The 19,102-nt window shown below is 39.4% G+C and overlaps 1 protein-coding gene across 5 annotated transcripts in view; it reads right to left on the reverse strand.

Moving 5' to 3' along the window:
• BTBD7 (BTB domain containing 7) overlaps positions 1–19,102 on the reverse strand; it is an 88,214-nt gene that overhangs the window by 7,037 nt on the left and 62,075 nt on the right. The window contains exons 4-10 of one of the 5 annotated variants that reach the window (XM_040478079.1): positions 18,433–18,641; positions 16,851–16,926; positions 12,062–12,222; positions 8,201–8,344; positions 5,844–6,033; positions 2,664–2,842; positions 725–1,171 (exon numbers count right to left, since the gene is read on the reverse strand). In XM_040478079.1, the coding sequence (XP_040334013.1) occupies positions 725–1,171; positions 2,664–2,842; positions 5,844–6,033; positions 8,201–8,344; positions 12,062–12,222; positions 16,851–16,926; positions 18,433–18,641 (1,406 nt within the window). Of the gene's footprint in view, positions 1–724; positions 1,172–2,663; positions 2,843–4,141; positions 4,206–5,843; positions 6,034–8,200; positions 8,345–12,061; positions 12,223–16,850; positions 16,927–18,432; positions 18,642–19,102 lie in introns of those variants that run through there. The other 4 variants (XM_040478081.1, XM_040478080.1, XM_040478082.1 and 1 more) reach the window with 4 other exon arrangements.

Here is a 19,102-nt window from a genome sequence, read left to right on the forward strand (position 1 = left end):
CGGACACCCAACCGACTGAGCTACTCAGGCACCCCTCTTTTGTTTTTCTATTGAAGGCCACTGATAATGTGTGACTGAGCAGAAGGACTTAAAAATCACTATTTTGTTTCAAAGGTATTATATAAACAGAAATTCAACCTTTCATTCAGTGCAAAACTGAGCAAGGTCCTCGCTTAATTTACTAGCTATTAACGCTAGCTACTGTGGTTCCTAGTCAAATGAGCCTCCTGACGGAAGAGCTTGCCAGACGCCGACACAGGCATGAGGACCGATCATCCATCTACTTTCTGAATGGGGAGTCTTCTGCCACATTGCTCCTGACAGTACACTTAGCTATAAATAACTTTCCTTTCCTACCCCATCAAAGCATTTGGTAGAAGAGCAGATTCTATAGAAGAGAAGCTAGGGCAGATTCTAGACATGTGTTTGAATGGAGCATCGTGAAACCGAGAGCATCCAGTGGCACTGCCCAGTAACATCATCCCTTCTAAGTACCTACAATGAACACAAAGACAAGGAAGGTGCCAACCACCCTCCCCACACACCCTCTCTTCCTGTCTTCTCACTTGGCCTTACCTCCCTCTCTCCATAGTCCTGGAGTCCACGCTTTCGGCTTGGTGGCAATACTTCTGGGCACTGCTGAGTCCCACTAGGGCTCTTGGAAACTGCCTCTCATATTCCATGAACATTTTATTTGCCCTAAATTAGTGAGATGTTAACTTACCACTTGTTTCTCAGAAGTTACTGCTGCTGAGGTGGTGGCGGTGGCGGCGGTGGCCACAGTCTGTCTCCCCAGTCCTGTGGTGTTGGTGCAATCAGGTGCTGCTGCTTTAACACCTGGCAAGTAGACGGGAGGGGGGCCGGCTTTAGGGGCCGTTCTGGAGTGAAACAGTGAATGATTACAGGGATAAGAGAATGAACGCGAAGGATGCTGGCTGGGAGGTCTTTGTTTCCAGCCTGCTTTGAGTTGGTTATGGATTGGGGTCGCTGGGGGGTGGTACGGAGGTGGCGGTGGGGGCAAGGGTGGATGGAAGGCCACAAAAGAGTCCAGATCTGTAAACATGGTTTCTGCAGTGGGGGTACTGTTAACTCGACATCTCCCAGACTGTCTCATTGTCAAGAGCGGACTTTCATCCCCAAAACGTTCATCCGGAAAGAACTTGTGAGGATTCTGAAAGATTTAAACAAACAAGACATTTATCAGCAAATTTTCTAGACAGAAATTTACAGGCTGAGAGCATTAAGTGAGATCCTAAGAAAACCACATTCAGCAAGAGTAAAAGGCACAACATTATTTCTCTAGGCCAGAAGCCCAAGAAAAATTTACCTTAATAACAGCACAAAAGGATAGAGTGGAGTCTCTATAGCCTAAGATACAGCTATCAAGGAGAACAGCTTAACTAAATATTTCAGCAAGCAGGTTGGTAATCTCCTGCAAGATTATGTGATAATGCAAAAGCAGGAAATAAAACCTAATTCAAATGAGTCTCTGCTGAGAAAATAAAATTAAATACCAAAGGACAAAAAGGCATACAAGTAAAGATCCTCCTAGAACTTTCTTACAAAACATCTGCACTCTGTCTGAAATAAAAACTATAAAATACTAATCCTTACCTATTACATGTAACTCAGTTTTATGAGCATTTTGATAAACATTATGTAAGAATACTTAATCTGTAAAACTTTAATGCAATTTAAGATACCAAATTAAGATACAGTTTAGAATGTCAAGGGGGAAAGAAATGTATAGTATACAAGACTATTTCATGGATGGAATCCACAGCAAAAAAATCAAGAACCTATAAGTGGCCTGCTCCCTTGCCTAAGAACATCACACCACATTCCCTTTTGAAGACTCCAGCTAAACAAGTCTAGAGTCAGTGGCAAAAAAAATTCAATCACTTGGCCAGACAAAATTAAATTTTACTTTAGGTTCTGATTTAGTGGCTGTGAGCAGACTACTTTACACATTCTTCCTTCACTGCAAAACCAACGCTCCTGCTCCTGCTCCTGTACTTGGTAACAAGGGAGTTTTTTTCCCCATGCTGGTTACCAAACAAAAAAAACAAAAAAAACCCCACATTCAGTTTTTGATTCTCGTGCTTATAGGATTTGCAACATCATGCAAAAAATTTCTTATTATACGGAAGAGGAGGGGAGAGGAATAAGAGGGGCATCTGGAAGACCTGTTAAGTCTGGTAGTAGGCCACAACCCGAAATCTAGAGACCCAACGAGGGGCAGAGAGCAGTGGAAGGTCAGAATTTTCTGCTTCCTTTTTCACCTTTGATGGGCATGCACACCATTAACTTTTAGCAGGCCTACTAGGTATTAAGAGACATAGCTGCTTACATACAGCACTTCTTGTCTTCACAACATCCACTTTATTGGTAAGGAAACTGATACTTGGGAGTGGTTAAGTGGCCCAAGTTAACTGGTGAGCAGCAGAGCCAAGCTATAACTTCAGCTCTCCCACCAGAGCCCATGTGCTCCATCTACTCCACACCCCGCCTCTACCCAGGGGGGACTTCCAGGCTATCCCAGACCCATGAGGCAGTGAAAGGGCATGCACTAAGAAGCAGATGCGTGCTGGGAGGGCTCCTGGAATGTCTGAAATACCATCTGCACAGGCTCCCTATTTCACACAGTCGAATGCCATCCCCACCTGCAAGAGCTCTGCAGCCGCGTCTGCAAGACCGAACTCTCTTAACACTCGAATTTGAATTTCATAGCTGACCGTGGCGCCTTCCCCACAGTTGAGTGCATAGGCTCTCTGCACCTGCTCAGTGTGCCGTAGTTCCTGCAGACGTCTAACCATGTCTTTCATAATGAGGAGACGAGGAACTGAAAAAAGAAAAACACTCTGTAGGCAAAATATCTGAGCTGCATCAAAGGTCCCCCACTGAGCACAAGCAAGAAGGCCTGTGTTGTTCTGCATTAGAATTTTAATTTCCTGGAAAATACTAATTTATGTGCTTCTAATTATTTTTTAAAGTTTTAATAAAATTTCACTGTGCTCAAAACGCTGCTGATAATACGAAACAGTTATTGAACTGTCTTCTTAGTTCACAACCTAACTAAAATTTTACTTGCATATATTCTCTTCTACATCTCAGGGCATTTCAGAAATCTTTTAAATATATTCATTCTTTTATTCAAATAAGTTTCTGAGTCCTGGTTATGTGCTAGGTATTGGGCCTGGGTATTGGGGTGCTCAGAATCAAAGATATGATCCCTGTCCTCGAAGAGCTCTAGTTTTAGTGAAGTAAACTGAGTAAAGCAGTAGAGCACAGGCCCTAAGTGGTCACAAAGGCAAACATGTGAAGGATGCTGACGGGACGTGGAGGAAGGGCCCACCTCAGATGGAGGCAGGCAAGAGAGGTTTCCTGGAGGAGGGGAATCCTGAGTGGAGTCCTGAAGAATGAGAGAAAAACCAGGCAGGTAAAGAAAGCAGAGTGAAGGTATGTGTCTCGAGCAGAAGGACAAGGCATGTGTCAAACACGCAGGTGACAGTATGGCACAAGCAGCTGGCAGCATTAACGAACTCAGGGTTCATAGGTACAAGCAGGAGTAGTGTTAAGAGAGAAGGCGAGAAAGATGGGTAGGAACAGATCACGAATGAGCCTGCATATTACGATAAGGAATTTAAATTCTATGTTGTGAACAACAGGTACTCCCTTGTGCAGGGGAAGGAAGGACAGGAGCAGGGCAGTGACAGAAAGCATGCTCTGAGAACAGTGTAAAGCAGGGGTTGGCAGACTACGGCCTGTAGGCTGAATCAAGCCTGCTGCCTGTTGTGTCAATAAAGTTGTACTGGCACACAACTACACCTATTTGTTTACGTATTGTCTGTGGTTGCTTTTGACAACAGAGTTGAGTAGTTGTGATGGAGACTGCATGGCCCACAAAACTTAAAGTATCTACCAAATGGCCTTTCCAGAAAATGTTTGCCAAGTCCTGGTGTAAAGGCCAGAATGGGAGTAAGGTTACAGGCAGGAACACCAATTGGGAACCTAGACTAAGGCTATAGGAGAGGGTGGGAAGTCGAGGATGGAGTCTTCTATATCTAAGAGACAAACTGACTAAAGTAGCCACTGGTTATTATTTCTGGGGAAAGGGAGCGACCATTTACTGAGTGCTTACTTTGTTCCAGGCACACTCCTAAGCATCTTACTCATGGGACTTCCTTGAATCTTCATTAACAACACTAGAAAGGAGACATTACATCCATTTTTCAGATGAAGAAATTAATGCTAAGTAAGTAACCTTACCCAAAGTCACATAAAAGTGGCAGAGCCAGGATATGAGCCCATGAGTCTTCTCCAATAAGCTACATGGCCTTCCTTAGGAAGAGGGAAGTATCAGATAACACCAGAACAGGACCAGGTCTTGTTAAAGCGAGACAAGAAAGGCAAGTCCTACTCTTCTGAATGTACTTACTTGTGAATGTCTTTGGGCTTTTTAGATTCAGTTCTAAGATTAAATTATGCTATTTAATTGTATTAATTTGAGCTGATAAAAACCGGCTAATTACTGTAGCTTCAATATCTGCATAAATCAGCTACAGAAACATTTCTCTTCATACTGTTGTCTAATGTATACTTTAAATAAATGACAGTCAGTATTTTGTCACTAGTGGCCAAATCTGATAAGGCCAACAACTGACCAGACATTAGTCCCAGAATAAAATGTGCTCAATTAAAAGTTATTTTTTTTTAATTTATCCTTAATTAAAACAATATAAGCAGAAAATGAATGGGGCTAGTTCTTTTCCTTTTTATTTATTTATTTATTTATTTATTTATTTATTTATTTATTTATTTATTTATTATTTTTTTAAATGTTTATTTATTTTTGAAGGAGAGAGAGACAGAGAGTGAGCAGGGGAGGAGCAGAGAGACAGAGAGAGACACAGAATCCAAAGCAGGCTCCAGGCTCCAAGCTATCAGCACAGAACTGGATGCAGGACTCAAACTCACAAACTGTGAGATCATGACCTGAGCCAAAGTCAGATGCCCAGGCACCTGAATGGGGCTATTTCTAATAACGCTATACAGTTTGCAATGTGTTTGAATTTTGCAGTAGTAATTGGCAAGAGCTGTAAATCTCTGACCCCCCAGATCACTGTGCATTTTCTTACCTTAAAGATGGACACTAGAGCCCTTTGGTTAAAGTCAACATCACCTCATGCTCAGAAAATTTTGGATATAACAGTTATATCTCAACCTATGGTCGATTTCCTCAAAGTCATCACATAAGCCTGCACTACCAACAGAATTCACAGAGCAGATCCTGGGAAGCTGGATGGATCTCTAGGAAACCAACAGTGATAACATTTCAGGGGACATGTCTAGACTCAAAAGATACAAGTTTATAACTCAAAGAGTCTTCTGTGAGAAATGCTTTATGGTGATGAAAAATCTGAATTCCTTTGAACTAGTGGTTCTCAACAGGAAGCGATTTTGCCCCACAGGGCACATTTAGCAATGTCTAGAAACATAAAACTGTTTTCAAAGGGTTGTCACAAAGGTGTGTGTGTGCATGCTACTGGCATTTAGTGAGTGCAGATCAGGGATGCTGCTGAACACCCCACAGTGCACAGGATAGCCTCCTCAACAAAGCATATGTCAAGACAGCTTAGGTTGAGAAACTCTGTGCTAACCGGAAAACCTGTATACACCTGTTACTGGAAAATAAAATATGAAACAAAAAACCGAGCTTATTATGAAAACAATGAGTAATGAATTTTGGAAAGCTGAGAGAATGAGCACATATAAAAAAGGCTACAAAAATGATCAGATTATTCATTTAAATATAAATGCCTGACAGAAGGCTACTGCCTCACCTGGAATTTCATTGGCTACGACTGAAGGAGGGCTTGACTGGTGACTGCTGATCTGCTGGTGGCTCATCATGTGACAGCACTGTGGCACGGCGGTACTAACCATGTAAAGCGTGTCTGGCACATTGGACATCCTAACCATTCGCAAACGCACAAGATCTGTTTGTTCCACCATCATCTCGTCCAGCACTGACTGAAAGAACAATTCAATATGAAGAGTATCAGTCAACCATCTCTGTAAACCACATCCGGAGAAAGATTATTACCTTCAGCATATAAAACAGGAAGTAATTTATTGTTTCCAGTGTATGAAGCTTTAAAATAATGAAAGGAGAGGGGCGCCTGGGTGGCTCAGTCAGTTAAGCGTCCGACTTCAGCTCAGGTCACGATCTCACGGTCCGTGAGTTCGAGCCCCGCGTCGGGCTCTGGGCTGATGGCCCAGAGCCTGGAGCCTGCTTCCGATTCTGTGTCTCCCTCTCTCTCTGCTCCTCCCCCGTTCATGCTCTGTCTCTCTCTGTCTCAAAAATAAATAAAAAAAAAAAAACACATTAAAAGAAAATTTAAAAAAAAATAATGAAAGGAGAAAGAACTCCTATTTCTTTAATTTTGTTGTTTGTTTGTTTGTTTTAGGTAGGCGTCACATCCAGTGTGGAGCCCAACACGGGGCTTGAACTCACGACCCTGAGATCAAGACCTGAGCTGAGATCGAGAATCGGACACTTAACTGACTGAGCCACCCAGGAGCCCCTTTACCTCTTTAATTTTTTTTAAAAGCTCTTAAAAAAATTTTTTTTTTGAAGTTTATTTGAGAGATAGAACGAGTGGGGAGGGCAGAGAGAGAGGGGGGGAGAGAGAGAATCCCAAGAAGGCTCCACACTGTCAGCACAGAACCCAATGTGGGGCTTGAACTCACAACCGTAAGATCATGACCTGAGCGGAAACCAAGAGTTGGACATTTAACCAATTGAGCCACCTAGGCGTCCCAACCTCTTTAATTTTTAAAAAATATTTCTGCAGCATCTTTGAAATAATCACCTTCTGAAAAATTTGCTTTTAATTGAAGTATTTGAAATTTGAAGGAAGGTATAAAATCAATCAGAAGTAATTTATATCTAAAGTTACTATAAAGAAAACAAGGTATACATGGGCTAAATATCAGATCCAACAAGAAATGTTCAAAATATAAAATACTGAAGATCAACTTTAAATTCAACAGATCTATATATAAACCCAATTGTTAAGTTAGTTTCAGATGAATTTCAACTGCAGAATGTCCAAAATGAAGTAATGTATAAACCTTTTCCACATTTACTGAGGGCAATTATCTATCAAGTGTGGGTACAGCCATCTGGGAACAGGGAAGTCCCAGGAGGACTATCTGATCAGCTCCCTGCTGCCCCATTCTGAGACAGAGCCGAGTACGAGGTAGTTTATTACAGACCTTTTATCATCAGCTGCAACCCTGGTAAAGGCTGTGATATTTGTGTGCTGTTAAGTACTGAACTTACTTCTGAAAGACGAGACCCAACCATTATGCTTTTTTCCCGATTTTAGACTATTTAAGTGTCAACTACTCAGTAAGAGATAGATTATCGATCTAGTCAATAAAATTAACTTCTCACAATCCTTTCACATATCTTAAGTTAGGAACTCCGACAATCAAAAAAAGAAAAAATTTAAGATAACTTAATTCTATACCCAAACAATGCTTTCCCTGTTAATTTGTTTCAGAAAGCTTAATGGTGATTTCTGACTATCAAAGAGTGCCAGTTCCTCAAAAGGCTGTCTCAAAGTTCTCATGGCTAAATACAGCTAATAAAAATCACAGTATTCCATTTTCACATTACCATATTTTCTTGGAGTTCTTCATATTATAATACATAATTTACTTAGAAAGTCTGAAACTTAGTTTTATGGACATATTCTGAAACTAAAATATAATTTCCAGAAGCCATTACAGAAGCATTTTGCAAGAAATTGTGTCATTTCTTTAGTTTAAGAAAGACAAAATGTGTGCAATCTTTTCAGAACATTATTCCCATCTTGAAGATCACATATCTGACAATCATCTCCGTAAAATTAATTTTTTTCTAAATTAACAATTTGCAACACAACTAAGATAAGAAAAATGTAAAATGCAATTTAATATAAACTAAGTTATAAAGACATGCTTGATAATTAAACATTTCAGAAAACTATTCTGGTGAGTAAACTAGAGTTTACTTTCACTTTCCCTATTATCAAATATTTAGGCTATCTCTAAATATTTTTTACAATGCCACAATGAATCTCTTTGTGCTTATAAGCACAAATTATAGTTCATAAAAGGCACTCTAATAACTTAAAATGATTTTCATTACCTTTGCTTCCTCCACATATGGAGAGAACAGCCGAGGACGAACATATATTCCAGCATTTTTTTGCCGTAACCAGGCATTTGACTTTCCACCCTCTGTTGTAGGAAGCATATCTGATGGAGGAGTACTAATCAAGCCTCTTTTCATCTTGGGAAAAAAAATTTTTTTTAGATGAACTAGAGATTTGAGTGAACTAGAATATTACTAAGATAAATAATTATACCTATAAATCACAAAAATTTAGGAATAGATGTTAAATTTCAAAATACTCCTAATGTTTAACAATATGTCAAAAATTCAGCAATAAAAAGGTACTACAATTTACCACTTTTCTCTATACAGAGGAAAGATGTTTTTAAAATTTTTCTTTTTTTTTTTTTGAACGTTTATTTATTTTTGGGACAGAGAGAGACAGAGCATGAACAGGGGAGGGGCAGAGAGAGAGGGAGACACAGAATCGGAAACAGGCTCCAGGCTCTGAGCCATCAGCCCAGAGCCTGATGCGGGGCTCGAACTCATGGACCGCGAGATCGTGACCTGGCTGAAGTCGGACGCTTAACCGACTGCGCCACCCAGGCGCCCCAAGATGTTTTTAAAAGAAGAGCTATAATAATTACAAATATAATGAGCTGGACTAGTTTTCAGAACTTTTAATGAAAACCAAATTCTATTTTTTTCCTTACTCATCTAGACATGGATTCCATCCTCCCCCCTCCCCCCAAAAGACAAAGGAAGATCTTGGGCCTAGATCTACAGTACAAGGAGACAGGCAGTCTGCATGGTGGTTAGGGGCGGGAGCTCTAGGGGAAGGAAGACTTGACACAAAACCCTAACTCCCCATTTAACAGCTGCATGACCACAGACATGTCCCTTTTTGTTTTTTGAATGTTTTATTTTTGAGAGAGCACAAGCGGGAGGGGGGGGGGCAGAGAGAGGGGGACAGAGGATCTGAAGCCGGCTAACACCACTGACAGCACTGATAGCAGTGAGCCCCACATGGGGCTTGAACTCAGGAACCTGAGCCGAAGTCGGATGCCCAACTGACTGAGCCACCCAGGTGCCCCCGCAGACATGTCCTTTTATCTGAGCTTCACTTTAAGGGCTTCTAGATGGCCCTGGAGATGGAACACTGCACATCTATATGTGGTAGCCCTATTGTTTCCATGTCTATGCTGGGAGAAAATAAATCAAGTACCTATAGCTCCTAAGGTGGTTGTGAGGCGGTCATGAGGTAAAAGCACTCCACACACACTAGGAGTGTTTTAAGGTTTTAACAGCATGACTAGCAAACTTTCACTGGGGACTTAGGCATGAAGCATGGAATTAAGAACAGGGATAGGTATTTTCTAAAATTTTTTTTTAATGTTTATTTATTTTGAGGGAGAGAGAGACAGAGTGCGAATGGGGAGAGGGGCAGAGAGAGGGAGACACAGAATCCGAAGCAGGCTCCAAGGCTCTGAACTGTCAGCATAGAGCCCGATGCGGGGCTTGAACTCATGAACCGCAAGATCATGACCTGAGCTGAAGTCAGACACTTAACTGACTGAGCCACCCAGGCGTCCCAGAGATAGGTATTTTCTCACTTTACTAAACCAAAGTTCTAAAGTATTTTTCTAAACCAAATTCAGAGTTCAATTTGGTTTGTGTCCTAGGTTTTAAACAAAACCAAACATCGTTTCTCCAATGTTAATCTCATTAAATATAATAAATGTCTAATTGCTGCATTAGTTAAAATTATTTTTAACTAATAAAATATAGCATTAGATAGTATTTAGGAAACAGGCAAAAACCTTGTAACCCTATTTCAACCATAATAATGCTGATATATTTCCTGCCAGTATTTTTCAAATGGATGTTTACAGAATTGAATTCTAGAATACATAAAAATGCATTATTTTGTATACTTCTAAAATTATATTCCATTAACATTTTTCATGTTGCTGTATTAGTCTTTATGACTATTGTTCAGGGCAGCAAAATACTCTTTTGAGTAGTCATACTATAGTTTACTTTTATTTTTTTCTGTTATTAGACATTTAAGCTATTTCCAAATATTTAAGGACAATGTTACTAATGTACCAGCTATGCTTCCCCTACGGGATGGTAATATTATTTCAAAAATTATTGACTTAATAGGTGAAAAAAATGGTAACTTATGGCTTTATTTTGCTTTCTTTGGTGTGTGTGATTACTAGTGAGACTAACCATTTTTTCTAATCAGAAATACCATAAATATTTAATCATTTCCTTCTAGTTTTTCCATATTTCGATTTAATATTTAATTCTTCAACCTAACAGGGATTAATTTTGTGTGCAAGTGAAATGAGGGTTTAACTTTAAACAAATTTCCCCCAGCTCATCAGCTAGTCTAGCACCACAATGATTCACTGATTTCTGATAGATTATTATATGTTTAATTCTAACTTAAAATTTATTTATTTTGAAAGAGACAGAGAGAGAATGAGCAAGAGAGGGGGGGAGGGAGGGAAGGAGGGAGAGAGGGAGAGAGGGAATCCCAAAGAGGCTCCGCTCTGTTAGTGCAGAGCCGAACACAGGGCTCAAATTCACGAAACTGTGAGATCATGACCTGAGTCGAAATCAAGAATTTGACGCTTAACCAACTGAGCCACCTAGGCTCACCTATGTTTAGCTCTTATGTATTAATTAGGATCTTTTTCCCAGCTATTTTGTCTCATCTGTTTTTCTATCATCACAGATTAAATATCTAAATTGTTTTGTTTTATTTTGTTTTAAAGTAAGCTCTAGGCCCAATATGGGGCTTTAACTCAGGACCCTGAGATCAAGAGTCGCATGCTCTACCAACTGAGCCAGCCAGGCGCCCCTTGAGTTTTATAATGTATTTTAAATTCTGGAAGAGTTATCCTTTCTTCATTATGTTCTTTTGAGAGAGCTTAAAAAAAAAATTCTTACCAAACAAACAAACAAACAGCAGGGGGGGAAAAAGGGAGGAAAATCAAGAAACAGACTTAACTACAGAGAACAAACGGATGGTTACTGGAGGGGATGTGAGTGGGGGTGAAATAGGTGATGGGAATTAAGGAAGGCACTGATTGTGAGGAGCACTGGGTATTGGTAGTCAGTGATGAATCACTAAATTCTATACCTGAAACTAACATTACACTGTATGTTAACTAACTGGAATTTAAATAAAGACTTGGAAAGAAAAAAAATTAAAAAAATAAAACATTTGTATATAATGGAAAAAAATTCTTATCGGGTTTTTTCCACATGACTTTTATGTTTCTGAGCAGTTGAAAAAACTATGTCTATAAACAATGCACTAACGTTATAAGCCAATTTGTATACAATATTTATAATATTTATTTTTTACATCCATTAATTCAAGCAATTACTGGTTTAAAAAATTCACTTTGAAAAAATTATGAAAGTAACATGATCAGCTCCATTAATCTTTAAAGTACAATCAGAAGATTCTATCATCCTTTTCACACTGAACCAATCTCCTTCCTTCCCGCTCCCTGATATATTGCTGTGTTTGAAAAGTCTCCAAAGGTAATTTCTACCCTTTCCTTTGTGAATAAGGATCTACTTGATTTACGCTGATAAATGGCTGAAGTAACTTCCCCTGGAGACTATCCTCTTGAAAAAGTGAGACTGCTATCCCCACTTAACTCTCATTCACCCAACCTTTAACTGTGCCAGTGGCCAACACTGGGGACATGACATGGTACAAAACACATCTGTCTCTGTCCTCGTGGACTTCACAGTTTCACAGTACTCTTATTAGTAGAAAATATGTATGATGATTTAAAAAAAAGATAAGCCTGTACATTTTGGTACATTTTCTTTTCATGAAAGGGATGAATGAAGAAAGACACTTACTGCATCACTGAGGACTTCACTGTTTATAGGTAAGATGTGTTCAATTCGCACAAAAGGTAAGAGAGAAGAAAGGATCTCTCTAAGCTCTTCGATGTCCAGGTCTCGTCTTTTTACGCCTCTTCTGTTCACACTGTGGGCAGTGCCACTCAGTAAGTTTGGCTCTATGAGACAGAAAATGAGAAGTCTCCAACCAAATCCAAATATTCAAACTTTTCTCTCTAGTACGCTTTCAGTAACACTCTTTATACTTAGGTGCATCTGCTTTAAAAAGGATTATAAATTTTTTTTTTGTCTTAATACCTTTAACAGAGATGTTCTCCGGCAAAGCAAAAGCATGATATCAACTTTTAGGATAACTTTTTTTGATTGTTTTGCACTAAGGAATAAAGAATTATTTTCCATATACTAATTCAAAGGAGAAAAGAGGACAATCTATTAAAATCTAGTTTGACCAAGGGCTTTTTTTTAAGCTTTCTCATTGCTGTGACCAGTTTTTAGTACAACTAAGGGCACTACAGGGCAAGTGGTATTTCTGGTCACTGTAGGTTATCAGTGTACTCATTAGGCTACCATATGTTTACCAGCAACTTAACAAGATATTAATTACCTGGTACCTAAAGCAGCAAAACCTAATGTACACTGTATTTAACTCTGATTTCTATGATAGTCTCCTAAGTTTCTTACTGTGGGAATGTTACTGCAAAAAGTGACCCTTTGATCTCTGACATGCAATATATTTCCACCGTCCAGAGCAGAGAGTCAAGGTTTTCTTCATTAGGTATCAGTGAAAGGGGAAGATCTGGAGTACACATAACCTCATGATACTGAGGTAAAAAGAAAAATTAAATTTTGGGAATATGTAATCATGTCTATAATCTAGGGACTGTATTTTTCTTAAAAAACAAGATCTTTATCATTCACAAATATAAATGCTGCCTTTTTGCAAATACTCTATAAGCAAACAGGCATTTCCTTTAAATCATGTGATAGGCAGATGGATAGAGAGATAAAGAAATAATTATTTTTGAAAAGCTAAGCTTTTTCTGGCATCATTCAATAAAACTGTTGAAAGCATGTGGAAAAAAGGTTTTTTTCCCTTGCCTTGCTATGATTTGGCTTCATACTTACACAAAGCATTGCTTTTCAAAAAGAAAATTTCCCCTTAAAGTCGTGCCATGAAATCTTAGAGGAGACTCCCAAATACATCACAGCTAAGGGCAGAACCATTAAATATAAAGGTGACTAAAAGGTGCAGCCTGGTTTGCTTAGGTTCCTTCTCATTCTCATCCCTGTGAAAGAGTCTTCTGTTCTAACCTGGTCTGAAAACTACTATTTTAAGGGAAATTTTATCAGGGTGCCTGGCTGGCTCAGTTGGTTAAGTGTCTGACCTCAGCCCAGGTCATGATCTCATGGTTCACAAGTTCAAGCCCCATGTTGGGCTCTGTGCTGACAGCTTAGAGCCTGGAGCCTGCTTTGGATTCTGTATCTCCTTCCCTCTCTGCCCCTCCCCTGCTCACGTGCTCTCGCTCTCAAAAAAAAAAAAAAAAAAAAAAAAAAATTAAAAAAAAATTAAGGGAAATTTTATCAAGGATGCTCATTATCTGCCCAAAATAAATATGACATTTCATCATTACCAACCTTGCATCAGTGAACAAACCCATGGCCTACAATGATTATGAAGAATTATATACAATCTATTCTTATTATTTGTAGTAGTCATATTCTATAGAGTCATTGTAAACACTTTGTAAATATTGAACCACTGCTCCTAAGGGAAAACACATGGTTAGGTTCCTGTGAGCCTGTGGTCCCAACAATTTTGTCAACCGATCAAGACATAACCTTTTTTTAAATGTATGTTTCTGTTTAAAGACACCTTATTAATATATATTGCTGATTTATTAACATTGAATCATAGCTGAGAGCACTGTCACTCATACCTGAATGAAGCTTGTTTAACTCATAGTTTCTCTGTAAGGCACATCACAGCCTTCCTCTGCTTAGGGACACTACACAGCACTAAAAGTTACACTTGGAAGCCATTGTGATCAGTGAGATCACACCCCCGTAAAATATGAAAAACATGGCCCTTAACAGACTGTGAAAAGAACCTTGTTTGCAGTGTGAGAACTTCAATAAGAAGGCACAGTGTCATTCGGTTCCACCTTAAGCTGGGAACATGTGCAACAGAGAACTCAAAATTTTTGTCACTCTGAGCATGTCTGCAAATGACCGTGAAAGTGCTGTAGGTACTGATTTTGAGGCTGTAAATAAATTTTAGCAGATAGCTGAATTTGCAAATATAGAACCTGCAAATAAGAAGGACAGATGGTATACTGGCATTTCAAAAAGTCCCACATTAATAGTAGTGGCTTTAATATAAAAAACCATTCACATCTGATGGGGCACCTGGGTGGCTCAGTCGATTAGGCACATGACTTCGGCTCAGGTCATGATCTCATGGTTCATGGGTTCAAGTCTTACATTGGGCTCTGCACTGTTAGTGCAGAGATTCTCTCTCTCCCTTCTCAGCGTGGGATTCTCTCCCAAAACAGATAAAAACTTAGAAACAATCACATCTGAGAATTGCTAATGGCTCAAGTAGGCCACAGAAAAATAAATTAGGAAAAATAAGAGGTTGTGAAAGGCAGGCTTAGCTTGCCTTAAAACGTGACAGAACAACTCTGTAAGTGCACTACAAATCATGACTTGAACACTTTAAATAAGTGAACTTCATGATATGTAAAGTATATCTAATTAGATACAGCCATCAAAAAATGACAGGAAAGGGAAATCTGTATTTTTCTAAATTAAAATGTTTTGAAAAAAATGTTTTGATTTGGGTTTGCTATATAGAGGAACACAACACTCTTTGAGGGAAGGAGCATGCGTATGTTTCCATCTCTTCTGCAGTATCCCTAGATGGAAACGATTCAAAAGCATTATTTTTCCTTTACCTTCTACAAAATTTAAAAACAAACAACACAGGGGCGCCTGGGTGGCGCAGTCGGTTAAGCGTCCGACTTCAGCCAGGTCACGATCTCACAGTCCGTGAGTTCGAGCCCCGCGTCAGGCTCTGGGCTGATGGCTCGGAGCCTGGAGCCTGTTTCCGATTCTGTGTCTCCCTCTCTCTCTGCCCCTCCCCCGTTCATGCTCTGTCTCTCTCTGTCCCAAAAATAAATAAACGTTGAAAAAAACAAACAAAAAAAAACCAAACAACACATTAGGCTTTTTTGGGAGGTAGTCCTATCTTTTTTTGTTGAGGTAAAATTCACGTAACATAAAACTAACCATTTTAACCTTTTTTTTTTTTTTTTTAAAGATTATTTTGAGAAAGACACAGCATGAGTGGTGGGGGCAGGGGCAGGGGCAGAGAGAGAGGAGAGGGAGGGAGGGAGGGAGGGAGGGAGAGAGAGAGAGAGAGAGAGAGACAGAGAAAGAGAGAATCCCAAGCAGGCTCTGCGCTGATGCAGGGGCTTGAACCCATGAAGCCATGAGATCATGACTTGAGCCTAAATCAAGAGTCGGACACTGAACTGACCCATGTAGGTGCCCCACCATTTTAACCATGTAAAGTGTATAATTCAGTGGCTTTTAGTATATACAAAGTTTTTCTAAAAAAACAACAAGAAATTTTTTTTAATGTATGTTTATTTAGGGGCGCCTGGGTGGCTTAGTCAGTTAAGCATCCAACTTCAGCTTAGGTCATGATCTCACAGTTTGTGAGTTCAAGCCCTACGTTGGGCTCTGTGTTGACAGCTCAGAGCCTGGAGCCTGCTTCGGATTCTGTGTCTCCCTGTCTCTCTGCTTCTCCTCTGCTTGCACTTCGTCTCTTTCCCTCTCAAAAATAAATAAACATTAAAAAAATAAATAAATGTATGTTTATTTATTTTGAGAGAGAGCATACACATGAGCAGGGAGGCGGTGGGAAGGAAGGGGGAGGGAGAGAGGGAGAGAGGGAGAGGGGGAGAGAGGGAGAGAAGGAGAGAGAAGGAGTGAGAAGGGGAGAGAGGGAGAGAGAGAGGGAGAGAGAGAGGGAGAGAGAGAGGGAGAGAGAGAATCCCAAGCAGACTCTGCGTTGTTAGCACAGAGCCTGATGTGGGGCTCCAACTCATGAACCATTGAGATCATGACCTGAGTTGAAATCATGAGTCAGAGGCTTAACTAACTGAGCCACCCAGGTGTCCCCAGTGTAGACAATGTTACACACACACCACCGCTATCTAATTCCCGAACATTTCCACCAACAATATGCTTTGGTAATATTTTAATCATTAAATAAAAATTTCATTCTAATACTTCTATAAATTGGTATATAATACTCCATGTATTATTAAGCACATAGAGAGGTAACATTAAAAGTACGCTTTAAAGTTGTAAAATGAAATTTTCTGGTATATTTCTTTCTCTTTCTTTCTTTCTTTCTTTTTACATTTTTTAATGTTTATTTATTTTTGAGAGAGAAAGAGACAGAGCACAAGCAGGAAAGGGGCAGAGAAAGAGGGAGTCACAGAATCTGAAGCAGGATCCAGGCTTTGAGCTGCCAACACAGAGCCCGATGTGGGGCTGGAACTCATGAACTGTGAGATCATGACCTGAGCCGAAGTCGGACGCTTAACTGACTGAGCCACCCAGGCGCCCCTCTGGTATATTTATTTCTAACAAAGTGTACTCTTCTCCACTAAAAATTTCTATTTTCACCAGGCAATAGTGGCTACTGTCAAGACTGATACACAGTATACTTCTGGGTAAAAAAAACTTATAGTATAAGCTAATTTTCTGAGCTTACCTCTGTCAGCTATTCTTTTCATCAACTGATGCTCACCCCATTTAATCAGATATTTAAGGATATCTTGTTCACTTGCCTATAATAAAAAAAATGGTTTCGATTTATTTTAGCGAAATTAGATAAATGGCAAATTTCATAATGACTGCACCTAGGTGATAATGTACACGGTGCACAACTTAGCCACATTTCACTATACACTGGCTGTTTGAAATGTTCCATTAAAGCTGTGGTCTACCAACACCAAACACACAAGACCACTCTGCATGGGTTCTGTCCAGTAACCTACCTCTTGGCTCCAACTAAATCTTTTATTCTTGTGTTCGTCTTTATCCTATTCTCTTCACCTATTTTAAACTTACTGTTTCTTCTGTATGGTGTCTACACAGCTGCCTTAAATTCTTTTTGGGACAAGGTGGAGATAAATAGATGAAACTAAAAGTGTACAGATACCAAGTGATTACTATCTCCTGCAAGAACAGAAAAAACAGGAATGGCAACCTGCTCTGGCAGAGAGACTACCATCTGCACACGGTATGCTACTGGCTGGTGAAGGACCCTTCAAGCACAATCTGCGAAATTGCAAGGTGCCTGTCATTTTTTGCACTTTACTGAAAATCTTAGAGCAAATCTAAGCTGCTCTCAAAGGTTTTTACCTTATAAGCAGAAATGCAAAGCTTTCTAAAGACAATAATCTGAAAGACCTGACAAACTAACTCCCATAATGTACGCAGTCTGGATCAGGACAATGAAACAAGGTTAATGAACACAGATCCTAAATAAATCAAATCCAATTACGACATTTGTACTGCAATCAAATCACAGGTGCTAAGTGGATTATTTACCTCTGCGCTTAGTTTCTGACTGGGATGGAAGCAGTTTTACAATTTTCCTAGTACAAATATAAAGAAAGAGGAAATGGCTCAATGGGTTTATGTTTTTATAACATTAAAACTGTTGTATAGTTTCCGGCATAAAATTCATACAACCAATGCCAAAAAAAATTAAACTTGAACATATGTTACTTGAAAGTATTTTTTGCAATATTTTAAACCTATTGTTGGTTTAAATTACCAAATTAGATTGACATATATGAGTCAATGACACAAGAATTTGCTAAAAACTACTTCTGATTAAAAATAAATAGTTGAAAACATTATTGTATTTGGGAAAGGCACACACACTGAGTTTTTATAAGCATTTGAGTGGATCAGAAATTGAATACTACTCTTACTGTGTGCTTAAGCTACTGTCTATAGTCTAAGTATCTGATACTCCACGAAAACCAATAAATTGTTATAGTGAATTAATGGAAGCCAAGAAAATCACTGTTGGGATATGCTTCTGACCTTGCCTACTGCCTCCACCCCTTTGGTGTAGGTGGTTGGGACCTGGGCTTATTCACAATGCTGAGTCATAGCAGCAGGGGCACAAAGGGCCAGAGAGCCAGAAGGCTTTTCCTATACACATCTGAAGAGGGCATCCCTGGGTGGGCCAATCTCCCTAGATGGGAGAATAGAATATAGATGGGTTTTCTGGTGCACATATGGATGACAATGAATTTGAGAGGTGTATAAATGATTACCTGTAGGTAGTCAGACTGGATAGCAGTAAGCAGATGATCTTTGCTGAGTTCATAAAAAACATCCGAAGTCATGACCTGGGAAAATTCCTCACAGAGGAAATGTAAAGCTTGTCGGTGCACCCATTTAGAGCCATATGGATGAGAGCTCCACTTGAGGATGGCAATTAAGGTATCTAATGAGATGCTCTCAGCAATGATATCCTCACAGCCTAAAAGAGAAGGCAAATACTTCTTAAGATTAATCATAAATATTGTTGATTGAACATTAGTGTGTTAGACACTATACTTAAAAGTAGCAATAGTAAAAAAGAACAAGAAAATAAATAAAATTTCATGGAAATCACCAAGACTTGGTGGAATGGGATAACAATAGGTAACAATAGACTATAACATCCTTAGGAAATCTGCTTTTCAATAGAGACAGATCCACAGAAAAAGGCAGAGAATCTTCACAATTGTTTAAAAAAATAAGTATCTCTGTGCAAATCCAACACTTTGAGTAAGACACTCTAGTGGAGAGCACTGGACCAAAGGGGAAAGAAAAGAAGGTAGAAATGATACAATTGTGGGAAATAGCCAGTCAAAGGAAGGGTACAGATGACACTTGACTGCTAAGAGAATCCACACCTGGGAAGACAGGTGGGCTATCTTCCATGAACTAGTAGGACAT

This window comes from Herpailurus yagouaroundi, unplaced genomic scaffold, assembly GCF_014898765.1.
Source record: "Herpailurus yagouaroundi ecotype Mexico unplaced genomic scaffold, PumYag 141, whole genome shotgun sequence".
Classification (NCBI taxonomy): domain Eukaryota; kingdom Metazoa; phylum Chordata; class Mammalia; order Carnivora; family Felidae; genus Herpailurus; species Herpailurus yagouaroundi.